This window comes from Nasonia vitripennis, chromosome 1 (genome assembly GCF_009193385.2).
Source record: "Nasonia vitripennis strain AsymCx chromosome 1, Nvit_psr_1.1, whole genome shotgun sequence".
NCBI classification, from domain to species: Eukaryota; Metazoa; Arthropoda; class Insecta; order Hymenoptera; family Pteromalidae; genus Nasonia; species Nasonia vitripennis.
This window is the reverse complement of record NC_045757.1, coordinates 12357485-12375388: the sequence shown is the minus strand read 5'-3', so window position 1 is coordinate 12375388 and position 17904 is coordinate 12357485. Positions and strand designations below refer to the sequence as shown.

General features: G+C 40.9%; 1 protein-coding gene across 8 annotated transcripts; it reads right to left on the bottom strand.

Moving 5' to 3' along the window:
- Positions 1–3172: 3172 nt before the first annotated feature.
- Positions 3173–16692, bottom strand: LOC100114180 (cystinosin homolog). Of its 8 annotated transcripts, XR_004345171.1 has the most exons (11): positions 16225–16692; positions 15366–15666; positions 10779–10834; positions 10606–10696; positions 9593–9775; positions 7456–7696; positions 7258–7377; positions 6882–7170; positions 6644–6746; positions 4396–4750; positions 3179–3763 (listed from the first exon to the last, which is right to left on the bottom strand). XR_004345171.1 is itself a non-coding variant. In XM_032601450.1 (10 exons), the coding sequence occupies exons 3-10, from the start codon at positions 10819–10821 to the stop codon at positions 3424–3426; spliced, it is 1410 nt and encodes a 469-aa protein (XP_032457341.1). In that variant the 5' UTR covers positions 10822–10834; positions 15366–15666; positions 16225–16692; the 3' UTR covers positions 3173–3423. The 8 variants fall into 8 exon arrangements, 4 of the variants coding, with proteins under 4 accessions (XP_032457341.1, XP_003424835.1, XP_032457337.1 ...); XM_032601450.1 differs by lacking the exon at positions 4396–4750 and having other exon boundaries at positions 3173–3763; XR_004345173.1 differs by lacking the exons at positions 15366–15666; positions 16225–16692 and adding an exon at positions 15219–15339.
- Positions 16693–17904: the final 1212 nt, after the last annotated feature.

Here is a 17904-nt window from a genome sequence, read left to right as displayed (position 1 = left end):
CCGTTGGCTTTTTTCGTCGAAAAAGAGCGCAGTAAGCTCGACAGTGTTCGCCAGTCGTAAATTCTCGTTCTACGTACAACACTCCCTAATCCCATAGGGGAATTCCTATCTCAGAATTTTCCCGAACGACGACCCCCTCTATGTGACTCTGTCGCAATAACGCGTAAGTGCTCGATCATAAAAGCACTGAATGTGGTATATAGACGAGTACGCGCAGCTCTCGCGGTTTCACCGAGATCGAAAGTGCGCGCGCGGAAGTCCATACCTGCGCCTCCGCGCGCGAGAGAGTATTAGAGTGTGCGCGCCGGCTTATTGAGCTTGTGGATTTCGACACGCGAGTGTGTTTATAAGTACAGCGCGAAAATCACACGGGTTTACCAGTCAGTTCACGAAGCCGCGGTAGGCTTTGAATGATGATTGGAACACCGCTCTGCCGCGATGCAGTATTATAGACAGCTAGCTATAGAGCTACGAAGAGAGTCGAGCGGTACATTCCGGATCTATGATTAGGCTTTTCGGGATTACTGCGGGTCTACGGCTGCGAGGGATTGATTGGACGTTTCATTTTTTTTTCTCCTGAGTATACCGTTTGATCTCGCGGCTTTGTGGCTCTCGCGCGTAATAACCCGGTGCGTTCACTTGGTGAAAGGTGGTAGCGTGGAGCGCGCGCCATTTCAGTCGGCGTTGCTCCCGGGAGATCTTGGGACAGGGGCCGCTATTGGCAGGTTTTAGTTGGGAGGAAATAGCGTAGCTTGGACTTCAACTGTGGGCACAACTTAGAACAAGCTCTAAGTTTGCGTTTATTTAGTCTCAGAGGATACAGAAAAACTGCCAAGTGTTCTGGAGCGCGGCTCGAACCAATCTGTCTCTGGGGTTCTCTTCTCTGCCACACGTAGCCTCTGTTCCCTCCTCCTGGTAGATCCGGGTGCTGGAGAGGGATGCTGACGGCCGTGGTGGTGGGAACTGTCTGGACATTCCCAGGCCCTCCTTGGCCGTCGTCTCGAGTTAGCCGTGGTTTTAATGGTGGCGCCCTATTCGGTATGTTACACGCGAGATTGAGGAAGGACTGGGCGCAAAATTTGAATTTAGGGTCAACGGGATCGCGAAAAAAGAAACGTTAAATCCTTATTTCAAAAAATCTGAAAAGTCACGTGCATGATATATTCGAAAAAGCTATATCAGCGCACATAATTATGGTATACAAGCATAAATCATCCGTCACGAGCGCGCAACCAATTCAGCGGATTAATTAGATTTCCAAACAGATGCAGCGCTCGTGAAATTTTTCCCTCGTTCGTATACCTCGCTTTTGCACAGAAAAAAACCCGTCGGTCTCTCTAATTCGCTAATTTCGCGCAGTCCCTTCCGCGTGTAATCCAGCGCGCTCTCCTCGTTAAAAAAACAATCCGAATATACATCGTAAAGCGCGCGCGCGACAGACAGACGGACGGACGGACGGACAGCAGCTTCCGTTTCCGCGACGATAAACAGCTCTCTCTCTCTCCTCTCTCGCGCGCGCGCGCGCGAGAGAGTGAAAAGCGCGATTCGGCTGCGGCGCCTCCTATTACGTTATTATAACCGGCATCGCAAACATACACACACGCGCGTGAGAGAGACTCTAAGTTATATTGTCACTTTCGCCGCGACGACTTTCGACGAGTGCGAAAGTTCATCCGGTGTGTGTGTGTGTATGTGTATACCTGTAGGTACATATATATGGTAGGGAGTGGAGCGATAATGGGCCGCGAATTACGACGAAAATCGCGCGGAGAAAGCGCCCAGGGGGAGGTCGAGTCCGATGCGCGTGATGTGGTCTTTTTTTGTTTGGGTTGTCGTAGCGCTTTCCGTGGTGTGCCGAGGAGAAAGGGGAATTATTAATTACACGCGGGCAGATCTTTTGTCAGGCAACACGGCCTTCTCAAGGTTGCTGTTTATGACAGCTTCATGGCGCGATGCCAGAACTTTCGTTTTGGTTTTTACGACGGGCGCGTTGAAACTTTATTATTATATACCGTTATTGATTTCGTAAAGGGCTCTTAGTATGGTACTCGAGAGCGACGACTGACTTGCATTGATGGCGATTCGTATTTTGTGTCGCGAGACGAGTAGAAGTTAAGATATGAAATATTTATAAACTCGAGCGAATTACCCGGTAACTTGCATCAGGCGCGAGAAAGTGATTTTTTTGGTGTACAGTCATGGATGCGAAAGCGATTTTTACACGTCGGATATGCTTCCTTTTCAGTTCTCAAAAGATGCTTGAGTCAGCTGGTATAGCGCATAAAAATGTTGTTTCCTCGCGGCTTTTGTAATTACATCGATGACGTTATCGGCAGTAATGGGCTCCGCTCTTTATCAGTTTTGTCGCATGGTCGAATTCGCAAAACCGAACTATAAATATGTCAGCGAGGAAATAACACAAGTTATTATGTCGAATGACTTTGCACCGCGATAACGAAAGCTGCCTATTTCCAAAATGCCATATTTTCCACCTGCTTGCTTTATAAAAAAAACTCAGAAATTGTTTTCTCATTTCCCGCGTCTACAATGTTGACGTAAACCACACGCTTTCCTCCGTCCAAACGATCTTTCCCCGCACGAGAAGCACTACGCGCATATGCAAATATCCAGCGGTTAGAGAGCGAGTATGCGGCGAGATACGCATCGTCGACAGATGGATCCTGTTTCCTCCTTCTCCTTCTCTCTCAGCGCGAAGAGAAAGAGGACGTCCTATACACGCGGATGCTGCGAGCTCCGAAATGTATATCATTCGAAAGTCGCTATATAAGAGCCGTAATTTTCGGATGGGCTTTCTTTCCGAGGACGCCGCAGGACAAGTTCAAGGCCGTTTGTTTTACAACGCCTAGGGACCCAGTGTTTTTATCGCGTGCGTTTTGTAAGTGGAGTGTGGGGAGAGATGCTGTGCGTCGAGGTGAAATCTACGGGAAAACGAGATGGTCGGATAACGTTACTCGGCGTTGAATTAGAGAGATGATTCTGAAAATCGGACTGCTTGGAAGTATTAGATTTGTCGTAACATTTTGTCGTGATATGCATTAGTTTCTGGCATTTATGAATCGGCTGTTTGGATTAACAAAACTCGCGCATAGCAAACTAATACGTTAGCCAGGTGGGAAAATAGATTCGAGAAACTTGAAAGACTCGCTTAGCCTTTGGACAATTTTGTCATTTAAACTATTTATTATTATTATATAATTATTATCACATTACATTGGCCAGAATAATTTGGCATTTAACTAAATATGGTTTGATGATTATTTTCAGTACTGTGCACTTATAAAACGATCTCGTTGTGTAAAAAAGTTATTTACAAAAATTGAACTGCGCTCGTGTGGCATCAAACAGTAACTAAGACATAACAAAGAACAAAGTGTCTGTGAAAAGTGGCTGACGTACTTAATTTTATTTCTTCTTGAACTTGAGGTAGCGATTTTCATCAAAGTCATCATCAATGTCGTCCTGAATCTTAATTTTGGTCTTGGGTTTACGTTTTTCCAGCCTCCTCTTTTTTTCTTCTTCTGTCAGTGTCGTCAGATCCAGTGGAAGCCTGATGACACCAACGGGTTCTTGGTATTGAATATTGATTGTACTACCATTTGAATGTTGGAGTAAAGTTGGATAGGTTTGTAGATAAACCTCTCTATGCTTTTTAGTAATTGCAGCAGTCCAACAATTGATGTTTCTCGAAGCAAATCCTGCCAGTTGGGCAGTTTTCAGAAGTGTTGATACTTTAGATGCCATTCTGAAAAGTTAATATATTATTATTATTATCCAGTCTTATTATTATCATTCTCATTACGTAATCACTAAGTCAAATGAAATCAATGTAACAATATCAAGAAAATGCAACAAAAACGATAAAACTCTTGGAGTAAACACGGTTGAGTAACCTACTTGAATACTGTTATAAAGTGCAAGATAACATAATCTTTTATGAATATTCGAGTCGATAATTGATAGAGTATTTGCAGAAATTGAATAAAAACTGTCATCAATGAAAAATAAACTAAAACGTTATAAAAGTTGAAGTTTATACAAAAAATTGGAGTAAGGTTATGTAAGCGTTCCAGACAAAAACTACACATTGACACGAATACGTTGAATGATTCTTCGAAAAATTTTTGGACGATAATTTTTAAATAGCCGATACTTTACACGAATTCATTGATAATTATTAAAAATACGGTTATCACTCACTTATTGGCACGGAAAATCGTGCGTGACAACGAACCAAAAGTAAAGTATTTTTTCTGCTCAGATACTACTGCGCACACCGCTCTGCGCACTTATCGAACTCGTGCGAGCGACGCGAGCCTCAACAATCGAAATTTCAAATTTTTACGCGCTTCTTGATAAATGGCAAAAAGTTCTTACCTCATTTTTGGATCTTCGTACTGATCCATGCATTTGAATTTTTTTTGTTTTTGAAAACGAGCGATATAAGTGCATCAAAGTGCAGATCGTTACTGATTAGAGAAAAAATCAGTTCTTCGTGTCGATGATGATGAATGATGAAGACGTAGAAAAATAGTTATATAAAAATACGTATAGCACTCTCAAAGTCGTGGAATGATTATAGGTAATGGAGATTCGATGGGTAACGTGAAGAATTTTTCTTTTTTTGGAACTTCAGTTGTGGCAGTCACGCTATTACGTGCTACAACTCGAGTCTTCGCCTTGATTGTTCTCGTGACAGACGCCGGGAATCTCGACGTACTCGTTTCGGTCCCTGCGAAAATCAAATTTCTTGTTCGACTTTGTTCTACTTGTTTCTTATTATAATTAGACTAACGGTAATATAATTATGGGCTATAAGTAAGCACGATAGCGGTGGGCTGTTTGATTTACTACTTAGTTTCTAATTAAGACTATATATATTCTACCCCTTATTGTATAGCCAAAGTTTCTTAAACTTACTTATAAGTTTGTAAGATTTTATTCGTAGTTTTAACTTTTGTTGAAATTTCATTGATTCGTGCCAAAAATGCTCCAATGAATGTTTGCTTTTAGAGAACGAGTAGAGTAATTCAGAAAACAAACATTCAGTCAAATGGAATGAATAATATCTTACCACTTGAGCATCTTAACTTAACTTATTCTATTCGTATAATAGTCTAGTCTAGTTTCAATGGTTTATTAATTATTTTTAACAAATAGGCACCTTCTCTATCATGCAAGTTAGAGAAGTTTCCTACAAGTTAAAAAGCAAAGGGTCTCCCACGATAAAATTACGACATTTTTCAAACAAACAACAAACAATTTTTCAATACATGCAACATGCAACTGCTGTAAAAAAATCCCATGGATCAATGAACTTTCCTGGATTTCTCAACGATGGTATCCCACGATGAAATCAAATGTTAAAATGAATCGTAATACAAGGAAGAAGATTTTGACGGTATTTATATTTGTATTCTTTATTAACTTAAAGGAATATTATCCAGGAAAGGAATGAAAAAGATCTTCTGAGATCATTTTATTTTACTTATTTGGATATATAAACTTATAGACTACTCTTGTTGATTCAATAATGAAATGGAATCGATCGTGTTTATACAATAATTCAATTATTTAATATCAAAATAGTGTAAATAAATTTCAAGACTCATTAATACCTATCTATAATAATATCTATCAACTTTTCAATAACTTAATAACTTCTCAATTTTTAACAACGTTAATTCTAGTTTCTTAAAAAAAACATTAAAAAAATAAAATATTCATATTAGAGGATTGTAATCAATATATTTTATTATATTTGAAACTATTGCATCCTCCTCTTTAAGTATATAAACTCTTGCTTCGACTTAGTCAACTGTAAACGTCAGACGACCGAGATTCGTTGACTTAGTTCCATTAAAGTAATACTTTGTCAATGAAGAGCCTTTCAGCATGTGTCAGCCATTGCGGTTCTCTTATCGTGTTAATAATACCTTAAAAAGAGAACACGCAATTTGTTCAAAGCTAATGATACTAAGGGACGCCCATGAATCATCGCTTAATGTTGAGGCAATTTAATAATTGCTTGTTTTCCTGGCTAGACTCGGCCCTTCAGGTCAATCTCCTTTTCATTAGTATGCCTGTAAATTGAAAACTCTAGCTCTACCTCACAATTTTAAGTGCAGGGATTGCTCGCGCGTAGCCTTCATGAAGAATGTTGGTTAAACTAAAGCCTTGGGTAAACAATGCATTTGATGTTACGCTATTTTGGATGTATTCAGCATGCTATGGACTTATGGACAATGAATTAAAAAGCATCCATCAACTTATTCAACACAGATCGCACTCACAGCCTTATATCTTAATAAAGGAATTATAGGTAGTCATGCTTCTGTTGCCCAACCATTTGTTTTAAGTATAAATTAATGCTGTTGCATAAAATTGAAAGGCAAGAAGCAACGTTTGTACCTTTAATCACAGATTATTTTCTGCTTTATGAAGTTGATAATCCTAATAATGGAAGCTGAGACATGCTTATTCAGATCAAACCTTATTCCAGCCTCATTCCTGCGTAAGCTCGCGCTACTTATATTAAAGCTAATGGAGATTTAATGTTGCAAAAAAGCCCAAACCACCTTTATCCTACATTAAAGCATCTTCATCAGATTTTATCTTGCCATACCTGTATAGTACGTAGTGCTGTACTAAGAAAAATATGTCGAAGGCGACGGAGAAAAATCCAAGGCCGAATTTCGTGGGATCGCCGAAAATACTTTCCCAGTCATCTAAAAAAAACAAAAACACGCAGAACAGACATTATTAATCTGATCAAAGCTATCGTTGCAATCGAGTCAGTTTTCCTCGTAGACAGAACGCGCATCTGTTTTAGAGCAAGGCTAGCAGTGTCATTGTCAAATTACCGTAATTGTACGCGTTCAAGATCATTTGCAGCATAGAGAGCACGCCACCGGTGAAGTCTAAAAATATATTGCCTATGCTCCAGCCGACGGTCGATTTTCTCTTGTAGTTATAGAAGGCCTGAGGTACGTATTTGATGAGAGTGATTGCGAGCTTGACGTAGCTGCAGTAGTAGAGGAAGTCCAACCACTGGATCACGTGCAGAATAGCGAGTATTACGGATATCAGGACGAAACTGGAGAAGATGCCGTGGATTATCCGCGCGGTCGTCGACACCCTTTGCGTCCCGGTCTGCAATGATATCCCATTTAGTAAAGACACACAGTTATAACGAGTTTTATAAAATCAAACTATTGTTCGCAACGTGTCATATAATACCTCGTAGATGAAGCACTGGACTATCGTCACCAGCGTCGCACAGACCGCGTGCAGTGCGAAGAATATGTCATTGACTTGAACCGGATTCAGACCTTTCGGGTAGCGGCTGAAGTATTCTTGCTGCAAAAATCACACACGAGGTTAACGTGCATTTCCAAGCGATATCGAGGCGCGCTCGTAATTGGATGAATGGGTTACCTCGATTTCCGGTATCCAGTATAGTCCGCAGTTGAAAAGCGCGTACATGATGAAGCCGACGAGGTTGAGCGAGAGGTAGTCGAAGTTCAGGCCCACGACACTCTTCCTCTTGTAATTGCTGTGGATCTGCGGGTAGAAACTTATGCTCCATGCCAAGAAGTAGATCCATCCTACGACGGCACTCACGTGGTAAAGAGTGTCAGATCTCTCCACTGTCACTCGCAAGAACGCGTCCGAAAAACTGGAAACAGATTTCGTCAATTTAGAATGTGGCCGCGATTATTGTAAATCTATTTTATTATTAATTCGCTATTTAGTGCTTAAAGCATATGTTTTAGGTGATAACATTGTTGAGCTACAGCTTACGTTGCTTTGTTTCAACGCTGTATATTCAAATACGAAATTCGATTTGAAACAAAAAAGCAGAGATATCGATGTCACGAGGTTGCGCTAGTTTTTATATTCACACGATAATTTTTTGCTGTCCCGTCGTTTTTCAACATCATATTTAAACAAGAAATTTTTAACGAAGCAAAAGGAAAATCAGAGAAAATCTTTCCATGACTCACTTTAAATTTTCCAACGCTTTCAACTGATCTCGAGGAATAATAAGAATTTTATAGGGCGACATGTCTCCAGGCAGAACTATACTGTCCACTATTTGCACAACACAACGCTTTTTTCTCGAAAAAAAAAACAAAATAAAAAGAAACTACTCTTCAGCCCTAGTCCACATCACTGATTCAACCGAACACCCGACGACTCGACCGGATCGACGACGCGCGCACTTGCGAGAAAAAAGAAACTACGGAAAATCCAGAACTAGCTCAGTCGAAATCCCGCCACGAACTGACAAGCCGACTTTCGCATCAGCCGCTCCTCAGACACGCAGAAGAAGAAAGAGCTTCCGAGCTGACCCGGGGTTATCTGGCCTTTAAACTATACAACACACGGCTTGGACTATTCTATAGCCCCTCTATCTCTCTCCCTCTCATACGTTCCAGCGACGAGTAATCCACCGATAAGACGCATCTCCGACATAGTTTTCCACTGGGGACACAATATACTTAGTTACCCCGGTAACTTTCCCAAGGGTAGACCGCGTCGCCGCGAAATTTTCCATGTGACAATCGGCTCGGAAAATTGTGTTTTTGATGTTCGTCTTCTATTTTGCTAGCGTAGTCTCGATTTTCTTTTACATTATAGTAGGCGGCGAGATAAGTGCTCATTGAACGGGAAGATACTTAGTATCGCGAGGCGGTGTTTACTAAATACACGCGCTTTCGTTTGTGATTGGAGAAAAAAAATTCGGTGGGTTCGTCAACTCGCCAACGACTCATGCTCCGATAAGGTTTTTTGCTTCTCTACAAGAATCTCGTGGGACACGTTTCTTCTTTTTTTCCGACGATTGCGTAAAAAGCGATTGTTTCGTTTGGGATGGACAAAAGTGCATAGAATTTTCGCCAGAGTCGAGTTTCATTATGATTTTAAATACTGATTTTTATCTTTAGATTCTACTGCAATTCAAGGCAGCGCTGCGCGAGTGCGAGTGAAAAAGTTTAATTAAAAACTTTAATGAGTCGGCCTCGCGCGTTGCTTCTCTTGTTATTTCTCAAATGGGCGGAAACTGGAGCATATTAGCGAGGATTAAAACGGTGAAATTATAATGTTGATACGCGTATTGTAAAAACACCGATAGCGCGCGTATCTGCAAGTGCAATTTAATGACTCTTTAATTAGGTGGAATGGCATCGCCTTGCACTCTAGGCTCACATGCAACAACTTTCGAATATCTTATCAACTCTGTCGTGATGTGTAGTGAAGACGTAAATTAATATACGAAATATTGTTTGAAAACGCAGCGAATGTTTTTTTCACTAATTATTCAGAAGTTTTGTCAACACCGTGTTTCGACATTTTTCGATCACGTAAATTACGTATCGGCAGCGAGCTAAACGAGCAACACCGATGATCGACGTTTTCATTTTTCTAATTTTTAAAAAGTGTAGTTTTAACAGCTCGCGTGAGTTTGGATAAGACACACTAGGAAATTATTTGGTGCGTGCAGATAAGATTGCAGAGGAAAAGTTATGATCCACCCATTGTATTATGAGCACTGTAATAGTGCAGTACTTACTCTGATGGGTCAGCTCCGGATACATTTGTACTGATCAATGCATTACCAGGGTTTAGTCCGAGAATTTCAATTGTCCAATTGTATTCATCTTTCTTTGCTATAAAATGAGCTGGCTCAGTTCTGACTAAATCCACATGCTGGGATTCGAAGAATATTTCAGTATCCGCTGTTCTATTTTTTTCTCTGAAATTAGATTATGAGAGACTTAACAGTTTGAATACATTTTAATGAGAATCATTGAAGACAATTGTCATCAGTCATAACTATGAGTAATCGTGTTTCATAAATTATTAGACAATCGTTTTGCAATAAAAGACAATTGAAGCTTACAAATTCAGTCAATTAATTAAAATAAAACGTACTTGTAAAAAAAAGATAGAAATAAATAAGAGAAAAGAGTAAAAGCAGTAAGAGTTATAAATAAATGAAAATATGTACAACTGAACATTTTCACAGTTTACATTCAACTGATGCATATAAGTTCATATAACTACAGCCAAGGCCAAACGTTTCAAGTAATTAAAATATACGAGCTTCGAAAACTATTAAACAAACTGAAAAAGTAGTCAGAACTATAATTTATGATGTACTGCACTTGTGTACTCTATGCATTATTAATAGAAGGTACAGCAATATTTCATACTAAATTGAACTTGCAAGCATTTTTTTTTAAATTAATATTTTCACTCTACTGAATTTTTTTGCTAGAGCCAATCATCAAGAAAAATAAAGAAAGAGATCAATATATAATAAGTACACGCAAGTAGCGAAACTATGATTATATTAATAATAGATAATAAGGCAACGTTTTATATTTAATTGAATTTACCAACATTTTATTTGAAAAATTAATATTTTTATTTTACTAATCATTCTTGCTTGAATAAATCGTTATCAAACAATCAATCAAGAACAAATAGATGAGGTCAAGATGTAAATAAGTGCATAAATGTTCTAAGTTGTCGTGTTGCAGTAATCTAAAATTCAATTAAAATGATGGTCTTTTTACTTACGTTGTATATAAAAAGAAATGATTTCGAGCCTTGTGAATAACCCTTATATCTTGTACTGATACTCGATACTCTGCTGTTGCACCACCCACTGCTAAAATACAATTCAACGATCTCATAAATTATCAATATTGTATTAATACAAGCACTTGAATGGATGGATGTTTTATTATTACCCAGCAACAGAAGCATCAAAAGAGAGCAAACGGAGATGTCCATTTTCTTGCTTGATCTGTGAATAAAAATAATACAATAGTAATAAGTTACAGTTTAAATGCTCGCATGAATAATGCAGTTATCGATTAAGCGCTTGAAAAAAAAAAACAGAATTGAATTATTGAAATTAGATGATTGAAATACAGATAAATATCTTATCAAATCAAAAACAAAACAATTACAACTCACTCCAATTTTACTGACTACACAGGGGCGTTTATGATAAGCCACTGTGCATTACAAAAGAACTTGGACTTGAGGCTACCAGACTATGTGTCTGTTTCAGAGATAAGGAGACAGTTCACATATGTAAATCTAGCTTAACGCTGAATTATGCAGTGTGAAAACGTGCTAACTGTACAAGCAGGAAAGTATAGGTATATTCGCGAGCTATGCATATACAAGTTAACCTCAAAACTAAACTCTAACTGAACTCGAGCGAGGCAAGAAATGTGAATAAATATAAAAATTCACATTCCTATGGGAAAGGTGTCGATGAATCATGAAGATTTTCCGGAGAGAGTAAACAGTGCAACGCCTCGAGAGTGACGTGAATCAGGAAAAGATAAGAAACGGGCTAACCTCAAAGCTATAACTTTTTGGAACCACCTTCTGCGTTACATTTCTAGGTGAATCTCAAACTCCCAACATTTCGCGAAATTTGGGAGTTGGAGAAATGCCTCACATCTTGAGCACAATCGGTCATTACGTTGTCGATTCACCACGAAATGAGGACCTTGTTTTTAAGCGCTTGTTATTGTTGTGATTCTGATGAAGATGCGCTCGCGCGCGCACATCAGCTATTATATATATAGATATATAGTACATATAGCAGACGACGCAAAACGTTCTCGCGCGCGTTTTCCGCATTCGCATTTGAATATAGCCATTACGCGAACGCTGAATTCTCAAAAACAATAATATTATAATATATACAAATAACGGTTTACTCGTATGTGAAATGATTCTCCGTACACAAAGGAAAGACAACTGAAGAATAGTATCAGCCGTCGCTGGAATTTATAGGTTTTTATAACAAATAGAGCAGCGGCACACATTCCAATAGTACAACATTGTTGCGCGTTATGTATCATTAATAGAGTGACCCACGCAACTATCGCGCATCCCTACTGCGATAACCCAACGACATAAATTCTCCTATAGGCGCGACGAAAAAATTCTGTGGCTTTATTATATGCATCTCTGTATTATTTATCAGGACGACTACCTTCCTGTGATGAGAGAGAGAGAGAGAGAGAGAGAGAGAGAGAGAGAGAGAGAGAGAGAGAGAGAGTACATTATTGCATCGGATAAGCATACTGAAGTGGGTAATAACGATGATGTATTTTTAATTTATTAACGATTAATTGCTCAGATGCAGGAGTTCGATAATTAATTATCCGCCGATCGAAGAGGAGTAAAATGCGTGTGATAAATATATACTTGAGGAATATTTCAATTAACTTATTTCGAGTCACTTCATCAATTCTGCAACTCTAGAAAAATTTAAACAAGTTACGGAATGCAAGATAGCTATCGAAATACAGTCTAATCTGATGTCTACTGTCATAATGCAAGATTCTTCCAGAGAATCGAACACCTCGTGTCCTATCCGCGAATTTACCGCGCAAAACAGATGCCTTCCGCCGTGGAATTTATCATCCCGATGCACGATCGGCCCTGAAAAAGAGGCCAAATCGCGGGGAAAAAATCAAAAATCACGCCGCTCTCGCGTACTTCTGCTCGACTCGACCGGATAACATCATCGCTGATTATACTCCGTGAAAGTTTTTTTTTTTTTATTTTCGTCGTAGGTTTTGGCGCTGATGGTGAAGTGAAGAGAGATTTATTATGGGTAATTTATGCCCCGCTGTGCTGTTGCCGGCAGCTTTTAATGTAGCTTGCTTTAATGCACTCCGTGCACGAGGGAGGTGGTGTATCGTGGGCAGCCGTATCGGAAATTAAGTTACGCGTTTTTGTTTTTCTGGAATATTACATCTTCAACAACAACGATGCGGTCGATTGCTTATATTTTATCGAATCTTCAGGCATATCAGTTTTTAATCAGGGGTTTCTGCACCTTTTCATATGGCACAAACAAAAATTCCAACAACACCGGTTGAATCAAAGGTAAATGAGCCCTCGGGTTGCCCAAAAATCCACACAACACAATGACTCATCAATCATCTCCTGAAAAATTCCCATCCCAATATATATATATATATATATATATATATATATATATATATAATCTCCCAAGCAACAAAATGATAACTCTCTCCCTCTCGCGCGAAATTCCGCGCCCGGCGTCATCATCAGCGTCTCCGCGCGCATTCCTCCGTATGGCTTCTCGTACGTATAGGTGTATGAAATACGACCTCGGCGCGAAATTCCCCCTTCGAATTTCGCGGGTCCTGTATATATACATCCTCTTAAAGACTCTACGCTTGCACACACACACACACCCACACACATATATATATATATAGCGGTGTAGCGGTGAGTTAATTCTTCGTCTGCAGATTTTTGCTCCTATACACACGCATCAAGCGCAGGAGGTGCTTCGTAATTATTACGACGCGAAGGGCTTTGATACCCACGTGCGTGTGCGCGTGTGTGTGTGTGTGTGGGTGTTTATACAGTGTATACATAGACTGCGCGCCTGCAATATCTTCACGGGGTGCGTATTATATACGAGGAAAGGCTCTCGCGCCTCGTTAGTGCATTAATAATGCCGCGCGGAAATTGCGAGCTCGGCCGTTCGGAAATTTCCCGTTTAAACGGATAATTTAATTATCGCGTCGTTCCGTAAGCGATCAAAAGTTGCCGCGCGCGCGCGCGCGCGCGTTTCTGGCCCTGACGTTGCGCGAATTTTCTTGGCTAAATTTACCGGTGCGCGGACGATTTTGTTCTCGTTACTGTTATGCAAACGTGTCACATGTAGTTAAACAAGTGACATATTCCTCGAACGATCCGCAAGACTCGTTCGTCGACATTCCGGATGCGAAAATCCACAAAAATACCGATAATCCACCGCGATAAGTATCGCTAATAATTCCAGCACAGCTCGAAGATCAATTAGATTAAACAACAAGTCAATAATAAGCGCGACTCGCTCGCTCCTATCTCTCATATTATACTCGAGTGAATCAAAAGCTCGCATATATGCGTGCAGTGGCCGCGTTATCTCGCGGGAGTACGTACTTTTTTTCGCGCAGCGAGACTAATCACGTGCGAGACCGAGGCAGATAAGCTTCGAGACACAAGTGGTATCGCGTGCAACTCTCTGCAGTGTCTCTCTCTCTCTCTCTCTCTCTCTCTCTCTCTCTCTCTTCGCGTTCGCCGTCATAAAGCGAAGAAGTATGGTGCAAGGAGATAAGGCGCGGTTAATTTAGACAGCGAGATCGCAGTAGAATGTATCGCGTTATACTCGTACAATACATTCTGCTCTCTTTGTATATTGGGAAAATCGGTTCGAGAAATCGTTAGGCGCGCGACGACTGGTTTTGTATGGGCTTGGGAGGCTGAATTCTAAATTAGGAGAAATGCATCGTCGCGCGGTTAGTGTCAAGGTGAGACGTGTGAAATTTCGCTTGTCCCCGATCCGATGTTTACAGATGGAATCTGCGCGTAAAACTCCTTCACATTTTACGAAGAAGATGCAAAATAGTCTCGCAGTCTACGATCGCGAGTTTGGTGAAATTTTGCGAAAACTCAAGGCGCACACAGTCTCGAGCCAACACAGCCGACTAGCAGCCGTTTGTTGCTCGTACTGCACTTGGCAGTTTAATTACATTTCGAGGGAGTAAATTCGAAAGCTTAAACTTGCCGTTACATCGCGTATAACTTCTGCTGACGGATTAATAACGCGCACTAGGAAACTCTATTATATATTGTGATATACACACGCACCGATATCAAAAATTCAGCCGCGTCAGGCTTCGAGGGTATTTAGAGAGAAGCGTGTATGCGCGTGCTATAATACTTATTATAATACTCTATATAAGCCTGCGCTAGAGAGTATGCGCGCGTATCGAGCCTCGCACCTTGGCACATATTATATCGTCGACAAGGTCGAGAGGTTCAGTCAGCTGGAGCGAAACTCTCGCGCGGTGTCTCTTTCTCCGCGACGCTCGCTGATGCAGTACCAGCTCGTTTTACACTGGGCGTGCGTTATAGTAGCGCGCAGGTACTAACGATATAAAGTGGCCGCGCGGCGATAGTGAAATTTATTAGGCTGTAATAGCGATTGCGATTCGAAAGGCGCGCGCGAGAGCATTGAGATTCTTACGGCGTGTAATACAAGCAGTCGACATCAGAGCCGTGTAACGAGCGATAGAGCACTGTTGCGTGTACGCGAAGCTATGATTTGTGCTTAATCTTGCAAGATTCGATTATACCTGTATCACACTTTATCCCTGAATGTTTGCCGAACGGTGACGTCAACGCCGAGAAATTTGTATTCGAAAAGTTGTATACGTACACACTCACACTTGGAACTCTCCCGAATATGTATGCTGTACTTTTTAAGCAGCGTAGGTACCCACCTGTTATCCTCTTGTTAATTCGTGCGCTCGCTGCCGGTAAAAATCGACAGATAACTCTTATCGCGCGGCGGGCAATAAAATTCTCCGTGAAAAACAAGGCAGTTGAGGAAGAAAAACACGCTGGACTGTGAAGCGTTGCTGATTTTCTGTCTCAATAGTATTCACGACTGGAAATCCGGGGTCTCCTGGATTCGAATTTTCCCGCCGGATACTGCTGCTGCAAAGAGGCCGCGGCCCCCTTCTTCGATCCTCCTCGGTCGTGCGGACGTCTCCACATTGAGGATGCAGGTTTTGCTGGCTTCTGGAGAGTAGAAAAAAAATTATTTTTCTTACTTTTTTTGCCGTTTTGTCAAAGAAAACGCGAGTGGAACGTTATTTTTTGAATATGTTGATTTGCACGCGCGTCACGGAAAATTTATCACCGGCAGTTAAACATTTGTAAGACCGAAGATTGACGTTCGAAACTATAGTAGTCTTCGACCGTTTTGCAAGTTTTGGGCTTGAGAGAAAACGAGCGTAAAAAGTTCTGAGAGCTGTTCGAAATTCTGAAATGTACGAGCTGCATTTTTCAAGAAACTTTTCACCAGAACAACGCGAGCAGGAAAAAGTTCGAATTATTTACACGAAAAGGTTACTTAAGATATTTTTCAATTAAAAACTGCACGATCGATTTCCTTGATAAAGTACGAAACTCTCGATAAAAATGTCGTATTCACACAGCCTATTTTTACACCACCGCAACTCCTCGCACAAAAAATAAAAAATAAAACAACGCAAAGAATAAAAAAAAACACACGACAGCATACAACCGCAGACAAAAACTCGCTATCCTTCCAAAGGACAAACCGATCTTCCGTACCGTGTATCCGCACAGTCGAGCCTTCGCCTTGTCCTCGAAACAACTCTATGGATCCACACTGTGCAACAACACTTGACTCCTCGAAAAAACGAACCGATCTCGATCGTCCCACCTCAGACAGCAGCCGCGACGATCGCAATAATGTCACGGCGGCTGCGTTGCTGCCTCCTTTATAAAATCGTCGACTCGCCGACGGTTCCCCCTCCACAGCGGCTCGGCTCCAACCGATCGCGAACTGATATAATCTGCGCTCCGTGAGTGTGTGTGACGATGACCGGCAAGTCCAGTTTTCTTTTTCGACAACTGACGACACTCGTCATTTCGGCGATCGGTGATTTCGATCCGGATGTTATCAGTCGGAAGGCAAGTGTGTGTGCAGACTTGAGAACGAGATATGAATGAATGAAGGAGTGGATTGATGAATGAACGAAATTACGTAAGGAAGCGCGGTATCGCGCGTCTTTGATCGTGTGTAATATGATACGGTCGTCGAGAATTTTGTAATCGGTCGAACTTTTAGTCGTTCGATTTAGAAGGAAAAATAATCGAGTTGTTGAGAAAATACTTGGTCCTCGTGCGATGCAGGATGACTATTTTCGTGTTACGAATTATCGCCTATATGAGGGAATTTATTGGGGCATGACTCGCTTGTTTTCTGTCTCATGTCGGGTGTTTATGCACACGACTCTGCTGATTCTATTATTATATAGTATCCCGCATACCTACATGACTTAGCATCATTGGATTATTATAGCCTCGGCAGCATCTGTAGTACGCACACGAAAAACGCAGTGTCATCTCTCGTACAGAAGTTATTACGAAGAAATTAAAACTTGTCAAGTTGAAGTAAAATGTGCAACAAATTAAAGTTTCATATTTTCCAGCAACTGCGTTCATTTTCCTTTAGAGTTAGCTTCAAAATATCTCGAGAATCAGCAAAAACTGCGCAGCGGCGTTGTACAAAACAATTAAACTTATTTGCACTCGACGGCACGAATACCCTCGATAATTTAACAAAATCAGGCCAAGCTTCGCCGTGTAATATATATATATATACCGATCCTTGCGCAAATCGCACGCTCCTATTATACAAAACGATGACGAGTGCACGTTTTTCACAAAGCTCCGGAGTATACGCGAGCTAACCTAATTGTTTAAACAAGCCGATCAATCGCGATTATTCCTACGCTATTATACTTTGCACCGCGCGCTCTGCTGTAAGTACACACGTATTTTTTATGAATGCGCGACGTCCGTGGGGCGGATTATCGGATTTTATCGATGGCTATTTTCTAGGCGATTGTGCCGCAAAGAAGTAATTTCACACACTTCTGCCTCGCTTGACTTTAATCGCGATCGCGCCAGCGCGTTCGTTATCGTATAATAATGTATAGGCTTGTATACTACAAGCCATCGTTTCTGCATGTCCAGAGCGATCGAATGAAAATTTAAAAAACGGATATATTATATTATCTCCCGCGACCTTATATCGAATTCCAAGGTGCAAGGATGAGTTTTTTTCACGAGGTGAAGGTGAGTGCATTGTTTTAATACAACGCGAGAAGAAGGTTTACTTTTTGAGGACTTGTCATAATGATTCTTAATTTTTTACAATCCGATCGATGCACTCGACGGTGGTATTATCGTCGATGACACCGACTGATTAAAATTTCAGCCGGG